This window comes from Microcaecilia unicolor, chromosome 6 (assembly GCF_901765095.1).
Source record: "Microcaecilia unicolor chromosome 6, aMicUni1.1, whole genome shotgun sequence".
Taxonomy (NCBI): domain Eukaryota; kingdom Metazoa; phylum Chordata; class Amphibia; order Gymnophiona; family Siphonopidae; genus Microcaecilia; species Microcaecilia unicolor.
In genome coordinates, this window is record NC_044036.1 from 109,044,374 (window position 1) to 109,064,752 (window position 20,379).

The following is a 20,379-nucleotide window of genomic DNA, read 5'->3' on the forward strand; positions in this document are numbered from 1 at the left end:
TATCAAAATGATAACCACTCCAAACATGTTGCTTAGATATTAAAAAGAGCACCACATAGTTCACAGATCTTGACTTGTGCACCCTGACCTTATGGAAATGTATACTATGATTTACAATTTTTCAACTGAGTATACTATGATTTACAATTTTTCAACTGAGTCCGGGACATAAGAGAACAAAAACTATTGTGTGTATTAATGCAGGGGTTCTCAACCCACTCCTTGGGACACATCCAGCCAGTCAGGTTTACAGAATATCCACAGTTAATATGAATGAGAAAGATCTGCACGTATTGCCTTCCTTGAATGTATATCTATCTGATAAATATGAATTGTGGATATCCTGCAAACCCAACTGGTTGGGTGTTTCCCAAAGTCTTCATTCAGATGCAGAAAGCTACTGCAGCAAGGAATGGAAGAGTAGCCTAATGGTTGGTGCAGCAGCTTGAGAACCTAGGGGAACTAAGTTCAGTTCCCAGTGCAGCTGCTGCTGAGTCTGGGCAAGTCACTTAACTCTCCATGGCCCAAGTAGGTACCAAATAAGTACCTATATATAATATGTAAACTGCTTTGATTTTAACCACAGAAAGGTAGTATATCAAGTCCCAGACCTTTTTCCCTTTACTTTAAGCAATCTATGTGCATGTTATCTGCTGCACAATGCAGATAGGGTTACTTCCACAGTAGACATTAGCACATAGTATATTAAAATGCATGCTAAGGAAGCTATTAGTGAAACCGTGACAATACAGGGCCATTCTGAGGGAACCCAATGTAAAACATGTACTGACATGTCTGAGGTGGCCAAAAAATAAAGGTAAGGACAGCCCCCTCCCAACCTGATACTACCAATTAAGGAAAAAATTACCAGGTTGTATTGCATGGGGTGAGGCGCCACCATTTTATATGATAGCAATGTGGAGGAAGACGTGAGTGAGCATGACTCCTGTCTCTTGAAGATAAACTGAAGGTGGGGCATTCTGGGGGGGCCAGGGAGTGGTTGGGGTGGGGGTGCTAGACACCAGGGATTTTTTTAATGTTAAGGGCAGAGGGGTTGAGTCAGGGGAAGGAAGGGGAGGGGGCTAAACTACCAGGGATTTTTGTTTTAATGTTAGGGATGGGGGAAGTTAGATAGATTCAGTTTGGAGGGAGTAGGAACCCACTGGACTATGAGGGACTAAAGGGACTGATGCAGAAAGTTATGGCAGTGCCTTATCCAATCTCTGCTCACACACACTGACAGGAAGGGGGCATTTTAGCAATGAGTTGCAGCTTACTCCTAGTTATACTAGTATTTTGTAATGGAACCTAAGATAGACTGGGAAGGGGAGGAGTAGGGAGGGAGATTTCGGACTGGGGTGGGGGGAAGGGGAAGATAGACCGGACCAAGGGGGGCATGGGCATCTACCGTCTTTGCCCCCCCCCCCCCCATGCTAGTCCTGGTTGCAAGAGTTACATTTGTCTAGATTTTTGATGATTGTGCTTCTGGTTTTTTTCAAACTTGGGATTTCTAGTTTTAAGAACTTTTTATAATTGCAGCCTGTTATATATTACTGCAACCTTAACTTCTAGTATCTTCCTCCTTTTATAGTCATATCCCATGCTGAGGTTTCTTTGCAAAGTCACTTTGACTTCTGCAATATGACGTTACACAAAATGTGGCCACTAGGGGGAGAAGAATCCAAAATGCACTAATTTAGAAATAATTATAGCATTCAGTTTCTGGAAAATAAAAATAAATGGAACAATGATATATTTCACCATGCAGCAGAATTCTTTTCAATGTTTTAAAAGTATTGTCCTGTTGTGACAATGCAATTCAAAGAAGAAGAAATCAAATGAGCAGCATGCATTGCTTAAAGCTGTTTAAAGTACAGAAAATATACATGCAAATTAACTCATTCCAGAGATTTTAATCAGAAGAATTGTGTTCTTTCTTTAGGGCCCAAGAGGATTACTGGGTCCAAGAGGACCACCTGGCCCTTCTGGACAACCTGTACGTAGTGCTTAACCATTGCTGTATTAATGACTAGTACATCTAGACATCAAGACAACATAACTGATATACGTAAATTTTGTTTCTCTTCCACTAAAGGGTATTGGTGGTGTAGATGGGCCACCGGGTCCCAAAGGAAATGTGGTATGTGTTTTTTTTTTTTTTTTAGATATGCTTAAAGGATTTAAGGGGTCTTTTCCTGAAGATTAACTCATTTTGGGGCCCTTTTACTAAGGCCTACCACATGGTTGCCATGGGACATGCTGAGTTAATGTGCTCATCAGCGAGCACTAATCCCATGCTGAAAAATATTTTATTTTTTAGCGTGGGAAGCATGGCTATGGGCAGATAATAGGAGTGCCCTGTACTAATTGGGTAGCGCAGGCACATTACCACTCGCTGCCCGATTACCACGGGGTTAGCGCGAGAGCCCTTAGTGCCAAAAAATAGGTGTTGGTAAGGGCTCCTGCAGTAAAGGCCATGCGCTAATTGGGAAATTAGCCTGTGGCCATTAAAGAAATATATAGAAATGCGGCCATGTTACCTCTGCACTAAAAGTGACCTCAGCGCATAGAAAGCAAATGCTGACAACAGCACCAGCCACTTTTAGCACAGCTTGGTAACCCTTTATCTGCCAGAGGACCTGATTTGTTCCTATGGGCCCTACTGCAGATAACATGTGCTAACCTTTAGTAAAAGACCCCTTTAGACTTTTTAAAACCCTTCTATTAAGTTGAATAATAATTTAAAAGTTGGATTGCATTCTGTTCTTTATTCAGCAAGTTACTTCTTTTCTGTAACATATCCTGCCAAACATTGCGTATTTGTATTTACGAATTCAAAATATTCAATCAAAATATAACATATTTCTCAGGTAATTAAGGAAGTATTTTCCACGTTAATGGCGTGCACTAATTTTCTCATTAGCCACCTATTATGTAGGCAGTAGGGGCTCACATGCTAATCGGTTAGAGTGTAGCAGTATAACTGCACTAACCAATTAACGCAGAATACACTCACTGCCCCAGACCTGCCCCCTGTGCTAAACAAAATGTTGTTTTTTGCACAAGGCTAGTGCATGCACATGCAAAAATTACCGTGGAATGCCTAGCATGCCTTGCAGTTCACCCTTTTTTGTTGGAGTAAGAACACATTAGTGCTTACTATAGCTTAGTAAAAGGACCCAAAGTGTGCTAAGTCGCAAAGTTGTGCATGATTTTACTGTAACACATTTGTTTGTCAACATGGGATGTATAATAATGAGATGTAAATCACCTAGGGGCCCTTTTAGTAAGGCACTTAGGCACCTCTGCGTGTCCAATATGCTTCAAATTGGCACTACCACCCGGCTACCATGTGCTCCGGGCGGTAATTCCAGTTTTTGTGCATGCCCAAAACATGTGGTAGAAAATATTTAATATTTTCTACCACGTGGTGCTTACCCGGCGGTAATCGGCAGTTTACGCGCGTTGAACACTTACCGACTGGTTAGCACATGAGAACTTACTGCTAAGTCAATGGGTGGAGATAAGGTCTCAGGCCAAAAATGGACGCGCACTGGTTTTAATTTTGCCGCACGTCCATTTTCCGATACCAAAAAAAATGAGGAAATGGACCAGCGCGCATCTAAAATACGGGTCTACACCGGTGCAGGACACTTTTAGGCACGCCTTAGGGTAAGGACCCCCTAATTATTATGCAAATCAAATAAGCAGTTTATGTTGAACTTTGCAAGTTGCATTATTCATGGAAAAATATTGCCAACTTTGGGCTGGCATTTTTCTTCCCCCAAAGAGTACTGGGCTGATGCTTCTGAGTGCCATTATAGAGGGGCCAGTGCTTGATAATTGCCTTGTAGATCCCCTCCCTTCCCCAATCATAACACCCCAAATCCCCCTCCTAGAATATCCCCCTAGACCCCAGTAAACCAGGTTAATGACTTCAGCAGTAAATTAAGCTGCAGTGAAATGCAAAATTTTATCACAGCTTAGTAACTAGCCTCCTAAATGCTAATACTCTCAAGACAAACAATAGAATATTTAGAGATTTTAAGAAGAGGATATTTGATGATTTTTTTTTTCTCTCTGTGCCTTCTTAGGGTCCTCAAGGCGAACCTGGGCCCTCTGGCCAGCAAGGAATTCCAGGCCCACAAGTAAGTTTAGAAAATCAAGTCATTTTAGTACACAATTTCTCCTCAATAGCAATATTATTTTACCTGTGAATAGAATGCACAGATAGCACTGCTGAATATCCTTACAGACCACCTCAGCATTAGGGTGCAATTCTATAACTAGGACTTTCATTTAAACGCCCCCAAGGGCAATAGTAGGTTCCGTTCTAGAATACTAGTGTAACTCATTGTTGACGCTCTGAACATTTACGTACTTGCATTTATACCAGCCAAAGAACTAGCATAAGTGCAGGTGCCTAATAGCAGCAGGGATGCACATAACTTACAGTATTCTGTAAGTTACCTGTGTAAGTGGGAGCCGTGACTATGTCCCATCCATGCTCCACCCATGTATACAGCCCCTTGCAATGTGTGCGTAAATATTAGCACACAGTTTATAAAAATAACCTTGATATGCATAGTGCCGGGTGGAGCATGGGCAGACCCATGAAGGTTCTGGAAAGTGGCAATGTTCACTCTACTATCCAGATAACACAATACAGAAAAGCTGCTCTAAATTTCCCAATAAAGTATCTGGATAACAACTGAATCTTGTGACTATCTGGATGCCTTATTGAATACAGGTCACTATCCAAATATGTCACTGAGGGGCCCTTTTATGAAAGAGCTGCCACGTGGCAACTCAGAACTACTGGTGGCCCAATGTGGCCACCAGCGGTAGTTCCGGCTCAAGAGCGCGCTATTCCTGGGTTGCCGGAAAATATTTATAGAATTTTTACCACGGTGCTAACCTGGTGGTAATTGGGCAGTGCTGTGCGCTGCCTGGTTACCACTGGGATACCGTGGGAGCTCTTACTGCCATCTCAATGGATAGGGGTAAGTGCTCCCTGCCGCATGGCCACATGGCTATTATTTTGGGTGTGTGTGTGAGGGGGGGGGGGGACTTTTACCCATTGCAGTAGAAATGGCTCTGGCATGTGGGAAAAATGGACCCTGCCACTACCACAGGGTCCTTTTTACCGCAGTTTGGTAAAAGGAACCCTGAATATCTAGATATTATTTGACTGCTGCAATCGGCACTAAAAACAAAACAAAAAAACTGAACATAGCTGCTGAATACTGACTGTATTATGTTTAAGAGTTTGTTAATAATAATGAAATGGACATGCATGTTCTTTTTAAAAGTATTTTTATTAAATATTTTTAAATACAAAAAATAAAGAACTAAAATTAACATAGTAAACAGATGAGCAATGAAGGATGACAAAATCATGATAATACATGGATATAAATTTACAAAGTTAGAAGTAAAAGCTTAGACATAAAGACTATTAATTATTACCAAGGGAAAGAAAAGCATCTAGTTTTTTTTTCCAGTTGGTATTATGGCAACTATTGATAGGAAAACGGTTTTCAAGTACGCACGTTCTAATAGATTTAAGGGTTTGCTACCGGTAAGACCTGCTATTTTACCACTAGCTTGAGCTATTTTAGTGCCTGTCCCATTTTGTGCAATGATATCTAGGGGCCCTAGTACTAAGCTATGGTAAAATATGGCCTGCAGTAGTCTGGACGCATGAAATTGGCATCCACTGGGCCATTTTTTACCATGGCTAGGAAAAGGGGCTTTTTTTAGAGGGGTGGTAAATGGCTGTGTGCTAAAATCAAAAGTAGTGCATGGCTATTTACTGCCTGAGCCCTTACCACCACCCATTCACCTAGAGGTAAGGGCTCACACTCTATTCATGTGGTAATCAGGCAGCGTGCACCTATGTGGCCACATTACCACCGGGAATGCCCCTCGTGCTAGATAATAGAAAAATGTATTCTACCATGAGAAATAGCATGCACCAACTTTGAAATTATTGCTGGGGCACCTGTGCTAACCCGGTGGTAGTGTCAATTTGGCGCATGCTACACATGTGTTAGCCCTACCACATCTTAGTAAAAGGGCCCCCCTAGTTACTAATAACTGGGTTAACAGTAAAATAATGCATCATAACAATCGTCCACATTGATGACTTCTCCTCTTAGTGGTAAAATAACATGTCTAATGGTAGCCATCTTTGATAAATACAACCCTTAGAGTGTTAGAGCAGATTATCTAGGCCAATTTCTTCAAAAAAAAAAAAAGAATGTCTCATTCATTGTAAGTAGAATGGTGGTAGAAATGACCAAACTGCAAATGGGTTCTGAATATGGTCAAGCAAGTTATGTGCTTTATTTTAGTGGTTAGAAAATGCTGCTGTTCACTAGCACTGTTGTCCTAACAGATAGAAATTTAGCAACTTGTTGCTTTTGACAGAAGTATATGCACATTTTTATACCAGTCACTAATAAGCCTGATTCTTCTTTAATAGGGTCTTGCTGGTCCCAAGGTCCTATTGGCCCTCCCGGTGAAAAAGTAAGTAAGCTATTTTTAAAGTAGAGTAAATAGAGATAAGCAAATTCATACAAGAGAGATCAATATTTATTGATAGCTGAACTTCCTCACTATTGTACTGTGCTTTGTTAGGAGTATTAAGCATAGATTTTTGATTTGTGTATTAAGGAGTTCTTTTACTAAGCTGCAGGAAAAAGGGCCCTGCGCTGGTGGTAGGGGCAATTTTTCCAGTGCGCCAGGTCCCTTTTTCCCACAACCAATAAATCCCCCCCCCCCCAAATAAAAATAAATGGTCCATGCAGTGAGATTACTCTCACTGCATGGACATGTGGCAGGGAGCCCTTAGAGCAAACCCATTGAGGTGTCGATAAGGGCTCTGGCGATAACCCAGCGGTAACTGGGCAGTGCATGGTGATGCCCGATTACTGCCGGGTTACCACTGCGCTAGCCATTTCCGGGTGTTTTCTTTTACCTCCAGAAATGGCATACGCTTGGGGCTGGCGGTAGTCCTGAAAGAGCGAGCGGTAAACCCGCATTGGGCTTACCATCGCTCTGTAAAAGGGCCCCTAAGGTGGCAATTGTCTAAGTGGGCATTTCCTATTAGGCTCCCCAATGTGGCATAGTGAGCATTTATTCTATAACTGCAATTGGTCACCAAGATGCCATTATATAATACTAGCATAACCTGGTATTGGTTTGCCTGACATTTAGGCATGCTCAGTTACATTAGCCATAGAGCTGGTCTAACTATTAGCACATGCATGTGCTAAAATCATGCATAACTGACAGTATTCTGTAAGTACACCAAATTGAGCATATCTAGCTATGGGCCATCAAAGGTGATCTTCCAATTATTTATCTTATTTTTTTGGAAGTAGGTGGAGCACCTTATGTCATCATTAGTCCGTATGACAGTTCTTTTTATTGATTTATATATATGGTTTTTACTCCATTTTCCGCTTATTTACTTATATACTTATGCTCTATATTTTATTAAAAATCAAGTACTTATGTTCAGATAGTCTTCCAAAGGAGATATGTGCCGACATGTATTTTGTCTATGCTTTTCCCCTTAAAGTATACTGCGATGAAATTTCATCTTGCTCCCCTTAGCAGAATACTCGTAATTAATATGCATGAGAGAGATCTGCATACATTAGAGGCAATGCATGTCAATTTATCTCATATATATTCATTGTTGTAATCCTGAAAATCAAATTGCTGGATGTAACCCCAAAGACCCCAGGTTAAGAACAATTTCTGTAAAGTGAAATGGCTTTTCATGTATCCAGAATTTGAAGGTTTCTGTATGCTGGTTGTGCTTTTGTTCATTATCTTTAATTTTCTGTGTTAACTCTAATATATCTTACATAATTTAAAAGTGCTGTATGACTTCAGAATCTATGATAACACATGCAAGAGATGAAGGAAAGAAATGTGCATAATAGAAGCAATTTATAATCACAATATCGTGCCAGATCTTTGATGTGAATGTTTTACATTTTTGTCCTTTTCTTTTCTCCATTCTTTTTTTCTGAAGTGTTAGCATTATGCAATGTGTGTTTCTCAGTTTGATGTTCACACTTCTTATGATTTATTGTTTAGGGGCCACACGGCAAGCCTGGGCTTCCTGGACTTCCTGGTTCTGATGGACCTCCTGTAAGTAGTAATATGTCAAATTTCCAAGCTCCCAAAAAAAAATATTAATGCATGTGACATCTAAGGAGGTAAAGTATTTCTGTGCACAAAAGAAGAGCAGGACTTGAGGGTGATCATATTTGATGATCTTAAGATGACCAACAGACAGAAAAGGTGATGGCAAAAGCCAGAAAGATGCTTCTGTGCATAGGAGAGGATTGGCCAGCAGGAAAATGAGATGATAGTGCCTCTGTATAAGTCTCTGATGAGACCTCATTTGGAGTACTCAGTACAGTTCTGGAGGCCAGATTCAACAGGTTATAAATAAGATGGAGTCAGTCCAGAGGACAGTAACTAAAGTGGTCAGTGGTCTTCATCATTAAGGACCATCACTATAGGAAAATTCAGAAGGAAGACATTGAGCAGTGCTTCAAGTCCAAGGACTTTGCAACCTTCATATGCTGACTTTTGTATTGCTCTTGCTTGATTTTGAAGGACTCTAAGGGAGCAATTATATAGCTGGGTACCTCTATTTAAGAGCCCTGAGGCAGCATGGTAGCTGCCTATTCTAGGTTCCATTATAGAATACTAGCATAATCTGGTATTAGAGTTGGTGTGTGGGCACCTAAAGGCAGTAGAGATGTGCGTAACTTACAACATTGTATATGTTACCCATTTAAGTGGGAACCTTGCATAAGTCCCACCTATGCACCTTCCCTGTGTATGTCTCCTTGCATGCTACCTAATAAAGGCATTGTACTTAAAATACCTTGAGATCTGTCTACCCCTGTCCACCAGGATTCTTTCATTTTTCTGTTGGTGCACTAGTTTGATGTCTTTTTCTGTTTTTTGCTTTTTGCTTTGTTTAAAGCAACAGACACTCATTTTAAGTTCACTAATTTTCATTAGCCTTTTTATACATAGCACAACAAAATCAAAAGGATATACAAATAATATGCAAGTTAACCTTAGAAGGACCCCCCCCCCCCACCCAGTTCCACCCCATTGGAGGAGAACAATGACTTTAGGTATTCAATGATAAAAAATCCTTTAGAGCTGACCGTCTGTCCAGATACCATTTCATTTTCCAGATCATTCAGCTATCATGTCCTCATATTTATAGAATAAACAAAAATTATTCCACCAAAAGTGCTCATTAAGATTACTGGGCTGTTTCCAGTTACTCAATTGAGGTGCAAATAAAGATCTATCTTTCTCAAGAATAAATTGCTGATCTGAGGAAAATGCAAAACGAATATGATAGTAAGGGTGACTTGGAAACAAAAAATTGTATTAAGTTTTGTGTGAATATTTTGCCAAAACATGTGAACTAGAGAGCAAAAGTAGAGCATATGGTCCAGTGTACCCACTGCCATATTATAAGACCAACAAGAGTTTGGCTCAATCAGCTTTATATTCTTTAATCGTGTTGGTGTCTAGAAGATTCTATGGCTCACAAAGAATGACTGATTTAAATCTGCAGATGTGGAACAATAAACTAATCTAGTCCATAGCAGTTCCCATTCATCCTCTGGGATCTTTAGTTGAATCTCAGCTTCCCATATATGTTTGAGCGCCACTAATAGATTCTGCTGGGTACAATACTGCAGGTGCCTTTAGAAGGGGGAGACCTTTATGTTGAATCAATTTGTGAAAGAACAGTTGTATGTATACCCGGATCAACTGACAAATCCTCTAAGTTGGAGTACTGTATCTGAAAAAGATGTCTTAATTGCATCCACTTGTAATAGTGATTAAAAAGGATGTTATATCTCCTGCAAAACTCAGTAAAAATGGCAAGACGAGATGAAGACATAACATGCTGAAGAGTCCGTATACCTGCTTGTATCCATGATATCCACTGTGTAGGTTGATCATCAATACGACGCTTATCATTCCATCACATCAGAGTAGGAAATGCTCTCTGAGCCAGCATAATCACTTCCTGAGCAACTTACCAAGGCAGCTGATAGTGGTGTGGCCCTGTTCCAGCTGCTCAGGTAGCTTCAAGGACTCCTCTTGAATGCAAATACAAAGACGTGTTCCTACTTCAAATTGTGCCCCAAAGCTCACCTTGAATAGCAAACCTTATTGAAGATTTGCCACAATTCTGGGGTTAACACAGGTTCATTAGCACAGGCAACTACTCAAATGGTAAAGCCATCACCATTCTGGCTTATCTGACCATGCCTATCCATCTCTCAGAAGCAACACTTACCTCAACAGAAAGAATGAATGATTGTGATTGCATATATGTGATAAAATAAACACCCCCACCACCAGTACTTATTTGTTTGCTTGGTATATATTTTGTCTCACAATAATAACACCCTAAGAGGTCTATTTCAGTAAACTGTGGTAAGATCTGGCCTTAGAGAACCTTATGCAGGTGTTTCCAACTTGCAAAGGCCATTTTTACCATGGCCATAAAAAGCTTTTTTTTCTATTATTTTCATTACTGGTCATGTTACTACTGGCGCACAGCCATTTTTTAAAAATTACCATGCAAACACTTACTGCCACCTACTTAGGGAGTTCACATGTGTAGGGGTGACAATGAGCTGAGAGTTATAGCTAGTATGAAGTAAGGCAGCTGACGGCTTAAGATACAAAACTGGATTAAAATGGAAAACAGCATAAACGGGCCGGATTTAGTAAGTGGTATCTAAAATATAGATGCATTGGAATAACGTGCATAGCACTATCCTACAAACCGCATCTACAGTAAGATGTGGGTCATAGATTAGCACATAGGCCATTGTAATGTACGAACATATAGGCATGGCAATTTATGCCACTGAGAACCTGGTGTAAAAACCCACGCCTAAATGTACACACATTCCCCTGAATTTTGTAACAAAGTTTATACATTTAATTGACGCCCCAACACACCTACACTCCTCCCATGGCTGTGCCCCCTTTTCAGCTATGTGTGTTGGAATTTATACACGCCTCTTTTTAGAAAATGCCTAAAAAGAAGCACACGTAAATTCCAATTATTTCCAATTAGTGATAATTGGTTGTTATCGGCCGATTACCACTAATTGGCTTGTACTCAACATAAATTGGCCGTGCACACAATTTAATGCACGTTACTCGTCATGCCTTATATAGCATTTGGCCCAATATACACACACAAAGTGGGAGCAGAACATTAGCCCGTTGCTAAATCACTGACAACTTCAGCTTTAGGATGTAGTGTACCAAGAGTTTTCTTGTTAAACAAATCATCAACTGGAAAAAAAGAACAATCTGATTTTTTTTTTGCCTTATAAAAACTCTGAAATTAGTGTCTGAATTTTTCAAATGAATATTTATTGTCAAATTTTTATTCTGTAGTAAAGCATTTAAGTTGGAAAAAAAAGAATGATCTAAAACGAATCAGATTATATGCCATTGATGAAAAATATCTATCTGAAAAGCAAAGTGACACAAAAATCATTGTTAATTATATCTACAGTTAGATCTTTGAGCACAGTGTTCTGTGAAATAAATAATGCATCTTGGAAATACAAAATTGGCTATGTACAGAAATCAACAATTGCTCACAAAGAAAAAATGTAAAGCTGTCAAAAAGAGATGGAATGGCTTCAATGACCAGCAATGCTCTTCATGGTCATTCAGTACAAGTAACTAGCGTTTATGGATAGCAAAAGTTCAACACAAACAATTACTTAAATCTAATGTTGCTTAAAGGACTGTTACAGAATGCACTGTATCTATTATGCAACTGGAATTTAAAATCAAACAGAATCCTCAACTACCCCGAGGAGAGTCGTAAACTTCTGAAAACCTCTTAGGGGTTTACTATCACTGGCTTCTCCTAAACTAAAAATCTGTAGTGGGAAACAACTCCCCACCTGGGGAGAAAAAAACACTACTGAAAAAACAATTCTTAAATATCTAGACAAACAATTATAGATAGAGTGTATTCTGAACTCGGTCCCCGAAAAGTATAGTTGTTCATAGTTCTAAAGAACAGAGCTGAAGTGAAAAGAATTCCACTTTGACGTCATTTAGCTTTGAAGAAACACGTTGCTCCAAAAAGACACAATACAATGCTGTCCAAATTTTTCAATTATTGCTTTCCATCTCAAGTCCACAAACCCCGAGTTGTTCTGGTAATATTTTGTTCCTTCTCCTGAAGCAGCTACTTGAAAAAAAGGGGGGCCTTTTGTCAGGGTTTGTGGACTTGAGCTGGGAAGTGATAAGTGAAAAATGTGTACAACATTGTATTGTGTCTTTTGGAACAACGTGTTTTTTCAAAGCTAAGTGACGTCAGAGTGGAATTTTTTTTGCTTCAACTCTATTCTTTGGAACTATGAGCAAGTGTATTTTTGAGGGACTGAGTTCAGAATACACTCTAGGATTGTTGGTATATATATTTAAGATTTTTTTTTTCAGTAGTGGTTTTTTCTCCCCAGGTGGGGAGTTGTTTCCCACTACAGTTTTTTTAAGTCTAGGAGAAACCAGTGATAGTAAACCCCTCCAAGATTTTCAGAATTCTGCGACTCTCCTCGGGGTAGTTGCGGGTTTTGTTTAATTTAAAATTCTAGTTAGCATAACAGATACAGTGCATTCTGTAACAGTCCTTTATGCCAAAGTACATTCAGTACTAGGCCATCACCAACAAGTACATGGGCTGAACTCCAGTATCAGAAGTCTTTAATTATCAGAGGGAGCTTGCTACCTGTGAAGTGAAAAATTGTCAATGATTAAATCCTCATAAATGGAAATTAAAAGAAAACCAATGCAAATAACACTACAGACTCAGAAATAGTTGGAAAATAGCAGAGAAAGTTGAGCTAATTTTTAAGAAAGAGAATTGTTTTTTATTCCAAGACTGGATGGACACCTTTACTATGGTGTTCTGGGTAACCTTTTATTATCTATGCTTGTGTGCCTGCTTTAAAAATTGCCAAATAGGGAGTTTAGGATTCCAGGGGCTGTTTATCTGGGACCGCTGAGAACAAGGGTAGGCATTCTCAGTCCTCAAGAGCCACAACCTAGTGGGGTTTTCAAGATTTCCACAATGAATATGCGTGAGATCTATTTTGCATATAATGGAAGCAGTACATGCAGATCAATCTTGGGCATATTCATTGTGAAAATCATGCAAACCTGACTGGGTTGTGGCCCTTGAGGATCGTGATTGCCCACCCCTGAATTAGAAGCATGACTATTTTCTTCCTGAAAGATGTGAACTGAATTTATAAAAGCCTCTTTTGCTTTATAATGTGGAAATGATAGATGGGGAAAGAAGAAGAAACATTTCTAGGGCAACTCTGGTGTATGTTCATGGTGCCTTTGTTTTTGTGTTTAGGGTCATCCTGGCAAAGAGGGCCAATCTGGAGAGAAAGGCTTATTGGTATGTTTCAGTGCTTTAATATGGTTTCCTGTGAACATATTTATGTTTCTCATTTATCTCTTCAAAAAATGTTTACAACTAACCAACCCTACAGCTTGCTTATTTCAAGCTGTTAAGGGATTAACATAATGAGAAAAGCATACAGTAACATATTAGTGAATGTTTAGACTGGGAGCCATATATATTGATTACTGTTCTGGCTATGTCATGAATATTTGTTGCTTAGATAGGTATTTAGTCAACTTTCTTCAGGTCAAAGCACAATTATACTGACCATAAACTGTTCCTCTAACTTATCTATCTATATGTTTCATCTTTGCTTCCACCCTATGCTGTCTATTAAAATATGACCAGAATATTCAGCCACTTTTCTGACTTCATGTGCAACTTTCTTAAATTAGACCCCTTATTTTCTAACTCCTGTTCCTCTATCTTATCTATCTCTATGTTCCATCTTGCTTCCACCCTGTGCTGTCTGTTACAATGTTTTATTGCATCTTGTGGTGACATTTTAATGCGTATTGTTGTTTGAATATTTTTACTGCTGTAATTGTCTATTGCTTATGTTTGACTTATTCTTGCTGTACACCACCTTGAGTGAATTCCTTCAAAAAGGTGATAAATAAATATTGTGGGACTATCGTGCATGCTAATCCCAGATTGAACACAGCATTGAGGGGGGGGGGGGGGGGGCTTTTTCTATTGTTTTAATAGCAGTTGACAGGTCTTTGGTAACTTTATATCTATCGAACTGACAGAACACTTTCATAAGGAAGCTGCCTACAGATTTTTCATGTGAAAATCTGTTGGTGTGTTCACTACCCGTTTAAAAGGATGCACTGTTTTCACTGTCAGTACAAAGTACTGGTGAAATATAAACCAGAAAGTAGTTTCCCTCCTCAACACAACCACTCTTTTTTACCCACTGGGAAAAAGTACCTGTGTTGTGCAACATTGTACATTCTTCATCTGCACAAAGGGAGGTCATTTTTAAAGGCATTTTTATTATATTACATTACATTACTATTTAGTTAGGGGTCCTTTTACTAAGCCATTGTAAAAACTGGCCTGTGGTAGTGTTGGCGCGTGTATTGGGCGTGCGCCAGGCCAGTTTTTATCGCATCTACAAAAAATGTTTTTTTTTTTTAAATGTGACCGGGCCTGCAGTAAAAATGAAACCAGTGCATGCCCAAAACAAGCCTGAGCCCTTAACGCCACCCATTGATCTAGCGGTAAAGGCTCACGCGCTACATGCACGATGACCGGTTGGCACGCACTAAATGCCAATTCCCACTGGAACTGGCATGCATAGGAGGAAATAATTAAATCATCCAGGTGTTATGGGCATGCACCAAATCTGAAATTACCACCAGGAGGGTGCGCTGGCCTGGCGGTAGTCTCATTTTGGCATGCACAGCATGCACATAGAGCCTACCGCGGCTTAGTAAAAAGGCCCCTTATATTCCGCATATACCTGGTCAGTTCAATGTGGATTACAGAAAAGAGAATTGGGAATAGACCAGAGCATTACAAAGGAGATTCACAGCATAGAGTTCTAGGCATTATAACTTAAATGTTGATTAAAAAGTCACATTTTCAATCATTTCCAAAAAAACCCAGATAAACATTCAAACATATAAGATCCTTAGGAAGACCATTCCAAGCATTTGCTATCAAATAAGTAAAAGACAATTTTAAAATACTCAAATACTGGACGCCTTTAGATGATGGAAAGTGCAATTTCATAGGGTCTCTTAATTTTGCCAAAATATTCACCGTAGGACAAATAACCAAAGATTGGCACCCCAACATAATAGCCCTGACAAAGTAGCCTGGTAACAAAATCACCCTCGACAAATCAGCCTCTAACAAAATAGCCCTTGACAAAATGGCCTTCCCACAAAATAACCCTTGACAAAATAGCCCCTAGACAAAATAGCCCTCTTAACAAAATAGTCCCCTAGAAAAAACTGCAGTGCCATATTCTGGGAAGCCTGATTGGACCCTTTTGTCAGGGGGGCTAATTTGTCAAGGGCTATATTGTAGGCAGACCATTTTGACAGGGGCTATGTCAGGGGCTATTATGTTGGGAGTTTTTTTGTTTGGGCTATTTTGACTGGGTACCCCAAAGAATATTGTGAAAGATCCGTCCCTCCTTCAGGGGTTCTCAGGATCCCATCTCTTCCTTTGAAACTCCGACTACGGGCCAAGCTTCATGCCCAGCCCCATAACCCACTGTAATCCACACGGTCCGACTCGGGTAACCGACATTTCAAAGGAAAACCCACAAGTTTTTATTTCCTTGGTGCTCACAGTCCAGCAGTTCAAAATACAACAGGAACAAAAACACAGCCCCCACTGTTTTGCCTCTTCAAGGGAAACCGCACAGCAGGGTAAAAAGAAACATAAACCCCACTGCTTCAAGACCTCAGTTCGTTCCCCTTAAACAGACCTACAGCCTAGCGCTCCCCCCCACCCCCCCGGGGGAGCATCCACAGGCTACAGCTCAAAAAACAAAACCACTGCTACATGTCTTTCCCAGGTGCAATGGCAAACAGTTCAAAAAAACATCTTCCTTTCTCTTTAAGTAGTGCACAGAGGCAAAAACAATAATCCCTCCCAAAACAACACACTTTTCACTCTAAGTAGTTCAGCAGCACACAGTTCAAAACAGCCTGAACTCTATGGGGAGATACAAGGGTCCCACCCTTCCTGGGTCACACTTTCACTATCACTGTCTCTCCTCTCGCATGACCATTTTCCTCCCTGTTTCAGTCCAGCTGCCATACCAAGAAGTCATCTGCTTCCTCAGCTTTTTCCCCAATGATTGAGCCCATGCTGCTATGTCCATGGGTTCCTCCAGGCTCTCCCCCTTTTCTCTCTCTCCAGCCTCTTGCCACTCCATGGGTTTCTCGTCCCACCCTTTTCTCAGCTGTTCCTTCTCCTCATGATTAATCCCAGGGGACACCTGCCTTGCCTTGTCATGGTTCTCCCCTGGAGGCTGCTGGGGAGAATAGTTTCTATACCAGAGTTTTTCCCGGGGCTGATGGGTATGGTAGTTCTTTTCCAGCCTCCATTTTTCAGTGGGAAGAAACCCTTTTCTTTTCTCCCTCTGCGGAAGTAGCACAGGCAAGGCTCTGTTCTGTCTCCCTTTCCGCTGGACCCTCTTCATTTCTTCTTCTTCCACTTCCATTTTATCCACTCCCCCGTCCTCCTCTTCACAATATATATACTGATGTGCAGAACCATAGAAAATTTGAATTACCATCAAACATACCTTAAATATAATCCTGGACTAGATGGGCAACCAATGCGCTTTTATTAAGAGAGGAGTTGCGCTATTATATTTCCCAGCTGAATAAACTAATCTAACTGCTGTGTTCTGTAATTTCTACAGTTTCATTAAGAGCAAAGAACTGCAACCCACATTCAGGGGCCTTTTACTAAGCTGCAGGAAAAAGGGCCCTGTGCTAGTGGTGGGGGCCAGGGTCCTTTTTTATCACAGCTGGTAAAAAAAAGCCCCCAACACACATGGCCATGTGGTAAGAGCACTGGTCTTGCAATCCAGAGATATCTGGTTCAAATCCCACTGCTGCTACTTGTGACCCAAAATCCAAATAAATAAATAAATAAATAAAGAGGGTATCTGAGGCATGGCAAAGGCATGGACATCCTTCTCACAGAAACATCCACATTTCGGAAGTCCTTAACTGCTGTCACTTCCCCTCCTTAGGAAGGAAATCATGTGCAAATGAGCTAACAGCGAGCAGCTCATTTGCATGCAATTTTCTTCATGTATGCCTGTTCCTTTCCTTTCCAGATCAGTAAGGGAAGGAAGGGCTTTTTCCATTCAGTTAGTGGGACCAGTGCACTACAAATTCTGGCTCCTCCCACAATCAAATGGCTTGGATTTGGTCTTTTCTGAGATGGGTGTCCTCGGTTTCCATTATCACCAAAAACCAGGGACGACCATCTCTAACGTCAACCTAAATTTCATGATTTGGGCATTCCCAACCGTATTATCGAAATGAAAGATGGACATCCATCTTGTTTCGATAATATGTGTTGCCCCGCCCCTTTCTGGGGCCATCCTTAGAGACTGGTGCCCTTAGAGATAGGCGCCCCCATTCGATTATCCCCCTCCACAGGTCCTTTTACTAAAGCTTGTGCATTAACAGCAAAAATTAATGTGCGGTAAGTGCAAAGACTGTGTAGTAATTGTTGGGGGTATGTCCAGCATGTCTTCTATAGTTATGGCAAGGGAATGTTATTTAGCATGCATTCCCCCCTGCCCCTTCTCTCAGCTGTCCTGGGACACTGGTTGTATATGCCAGCAGCCGCCAGGCTGAGACTACAGCTGATCATGTCCCATATTGATCAGCAAAGATACTTGAGCTCATGATTAAATTTTCCAAAGGAGCTTTATAGGTGAAGGGATGCAGGCAGGATATTCCAGAGGGAAGGGCCAATTACGCTAAATTGTGGGACCAGATAAAGTTTTGACACACAGTATGAAGAGTAGGGACATTGAGCATGTTAGCTGATATGGAGCTAAGAAACCTCAAGATACATATGAAGTCAAAAAGTGGGAGAGATAAAAGAGATTGGCAGAAGAATGAACTTTGTAAACTAGCCTGAGGAGTATTCTGTCTTAAGAAAAGGAGTAACGTACAACTCCATTTTGAATGAGCTAAAGATGATGAATGTCATGTTGCCTAATACTGTGAAATAAAGAATTGCAGTAGTCCAGTCGAGTAATAACAAACGAGTGGACAAGAACGAAAAGAGTGATGTCGGATTGAATATATCTGTTTGAGTTTGTAGAAGCAGCATCTAACAGTATGTAAGACCTGGGGTTTAAAAGTCAGTGTGTCATCTAGAGTGATCCTTAAGACTTTAATTATTTGAAAAAAGAAAACTAGTGTCCCCGCAAGCAAGATGGGAGAGATGGAGGATTGACTCCCATGGCGGCTAAAGATAAGTCAACATGCAGTTAATGTGGTTATTAGCGTGTGCTGTCATGCCACTGTAGTAGCAGCTATCATGCTTGTCTGGTAACAGCATACTAATTCACATATTAAGGGTCAGATTCTATATATGGCAGTGAAAATTTGGTGTTAAGAAAATTCAGCACTCAGTACTATTCTATAAAAGGTACTCTGGGATGAGAACTCACTGTGCACCGATTTTGGGCACTGAATTCGGCACTCAACTTTGGGTGCAAGGACTTATGCCAGCTGAAACCTGGTGTCAAATTGGGCACAGATCTCTGCTGTTCTGTAACACTGCACACATATTTTATGAATGTCCCTAACCCGTTCAGGCCCCTCCTGTGGCCATGCCCCTTTTTGAGTTGTGCGCGATCCAATTTAAGCACCCATTATTACAGAATAGCCTGTAGCCAGATCAGCACCCAAATTATAATTAGTGCCAATTAAGTGCTTGTTAGCTCCAATAATTAAATCATTGTAGCCCACTAACTAATTATTTTGAGTGCTCAAATTTGAGCGACCTTCATATAATTCAGGGGTAACTGCTTAATGCACTTAAGATTGTGCATGTATATTCTGGTAAGGAATAAACATATTTATTTTATAAGATACCTACAGTACATTAGTTAAAAATTTGCCCCTGCTTCATCCATTGTGCTCTCTTGGGAATACCTATGCTTATATTGCAAAAGTATGTGCTATGTTTTTCTAGTGCCTCCTTTTATGCATGTCTATACTGCATTAATTTTACAAGTATCTACTTGCACTCATAAAATGCTCTTTTATGTAGTTGGGTCACTTGTGATTATCTCCATCATGTGCAAACGATTACTTATATATTATAAATTCTTTCTTATTCTATTTTTAATATTTTGAACTTTAGAATTTTTGTCATGTAGCCTCTAAACTCCTGGCATATGGAATATTGTATTACAAATATAATTTTTAATAGCGAGTTCAGCTTTATTTTAGCACTTTCATTGCAATACTATTCATATCGATTTCATTTCACATTATGGCTGGTTGGTTTGTGGTTCACTATCTGATTACTTTGGCAGGCTGACAAGCATGGTGTGCAACATCTGTATTGCATTTTCAAAGTTGCTTGAACTGCCTAGATCTTTTACTTCAGTACCAGTCTGGAAGAGCGAACAAAGATGTCAGATCACGGTTTTCCAAATTTATAATGGTATCCCAACTGCAATAAGTTTGCTCAGTCAAAGGAAATTGATTATACTCTATAGAGCTAATTTGATAATATATGGACTGTGATAGAATAAAAGCTTTTACTTTTCTGTATGTTATAGGGGCCTACAGGTCCGCAGGGTCCCATCGGCTATCCTGGTCCTCGTGGTGTGAAGGTATACCTGCTACATTTTATTGAAGTACTTTAAAAAATGCTAACTTTCTATTTTGTCTTGGTAACATTTTTCTGATCATTCTGTATAGGGTGCTGATGGTGTCCGTGGTCATAAAGGTATCAAAGGTGAAAAGGTATGTATAATGTGATCTATCATCTGCATTATTCTATTTATTTCTTCTACATAAGTTAAAAAAAATCTTTCAAGTAGCATTTCGGGTTCCTTTTACAAAGCTGCAGTAAAAGTGGCCCTGCGATTTTGTCGGCATGTGGATTTACCGCAGGAAGAGGCCCCTTTTACCGTAGTAGGTCTTTTTTTTTTTTTTTTAAAGGAAATGGCTGTGCAGCAAGTACAAACTTGCCGTGAGGTCATTTCCTGGGGAAGCTCTTATTGCCTCCTATTTAAGAGGCAGTAAAGGCTCCTGTGCTAACTTGGCAATAAAAATAAAAAAAATATTTCCAGTCACGCCGTAAATGGCACGCGCTGGGGTGGCACTTCCACTGGATTGGCG

At 40.2% G+C, this 20,379-nt stretch overlaps 1 protein-coding gene across 1 annotated transcript in view; it reads left to right on the forward strand.

The window, feature by feature from the left end:
* Nucleotides 1-20,379, forward strand: part of COL11A1 (collagen type XI alpha 1 chain) — a 700,769-nt gene that overhangs the window by 232,054 nt on the left and 448,336 nt on the right. The window contains exons 21-23 of the mRNA XM_030205574.1: nucleotides 1,943-1,996; nucleotides 2,096-2,140; nucleotides 4,095-4,148. Coding sequence (XP_030061434.1) covers nucleotides 1,943-1,996; nucleotides 2,096-2,140; nucleotides 4,095-4,148 — 153 coding nt within the window. The remainder of the gene's footprint in view (nucleotides 1-1,942; nucleotides 1,997-2,095; nucleotides 2,141-4,094; nucleotides 4,149-20,379) is intronic.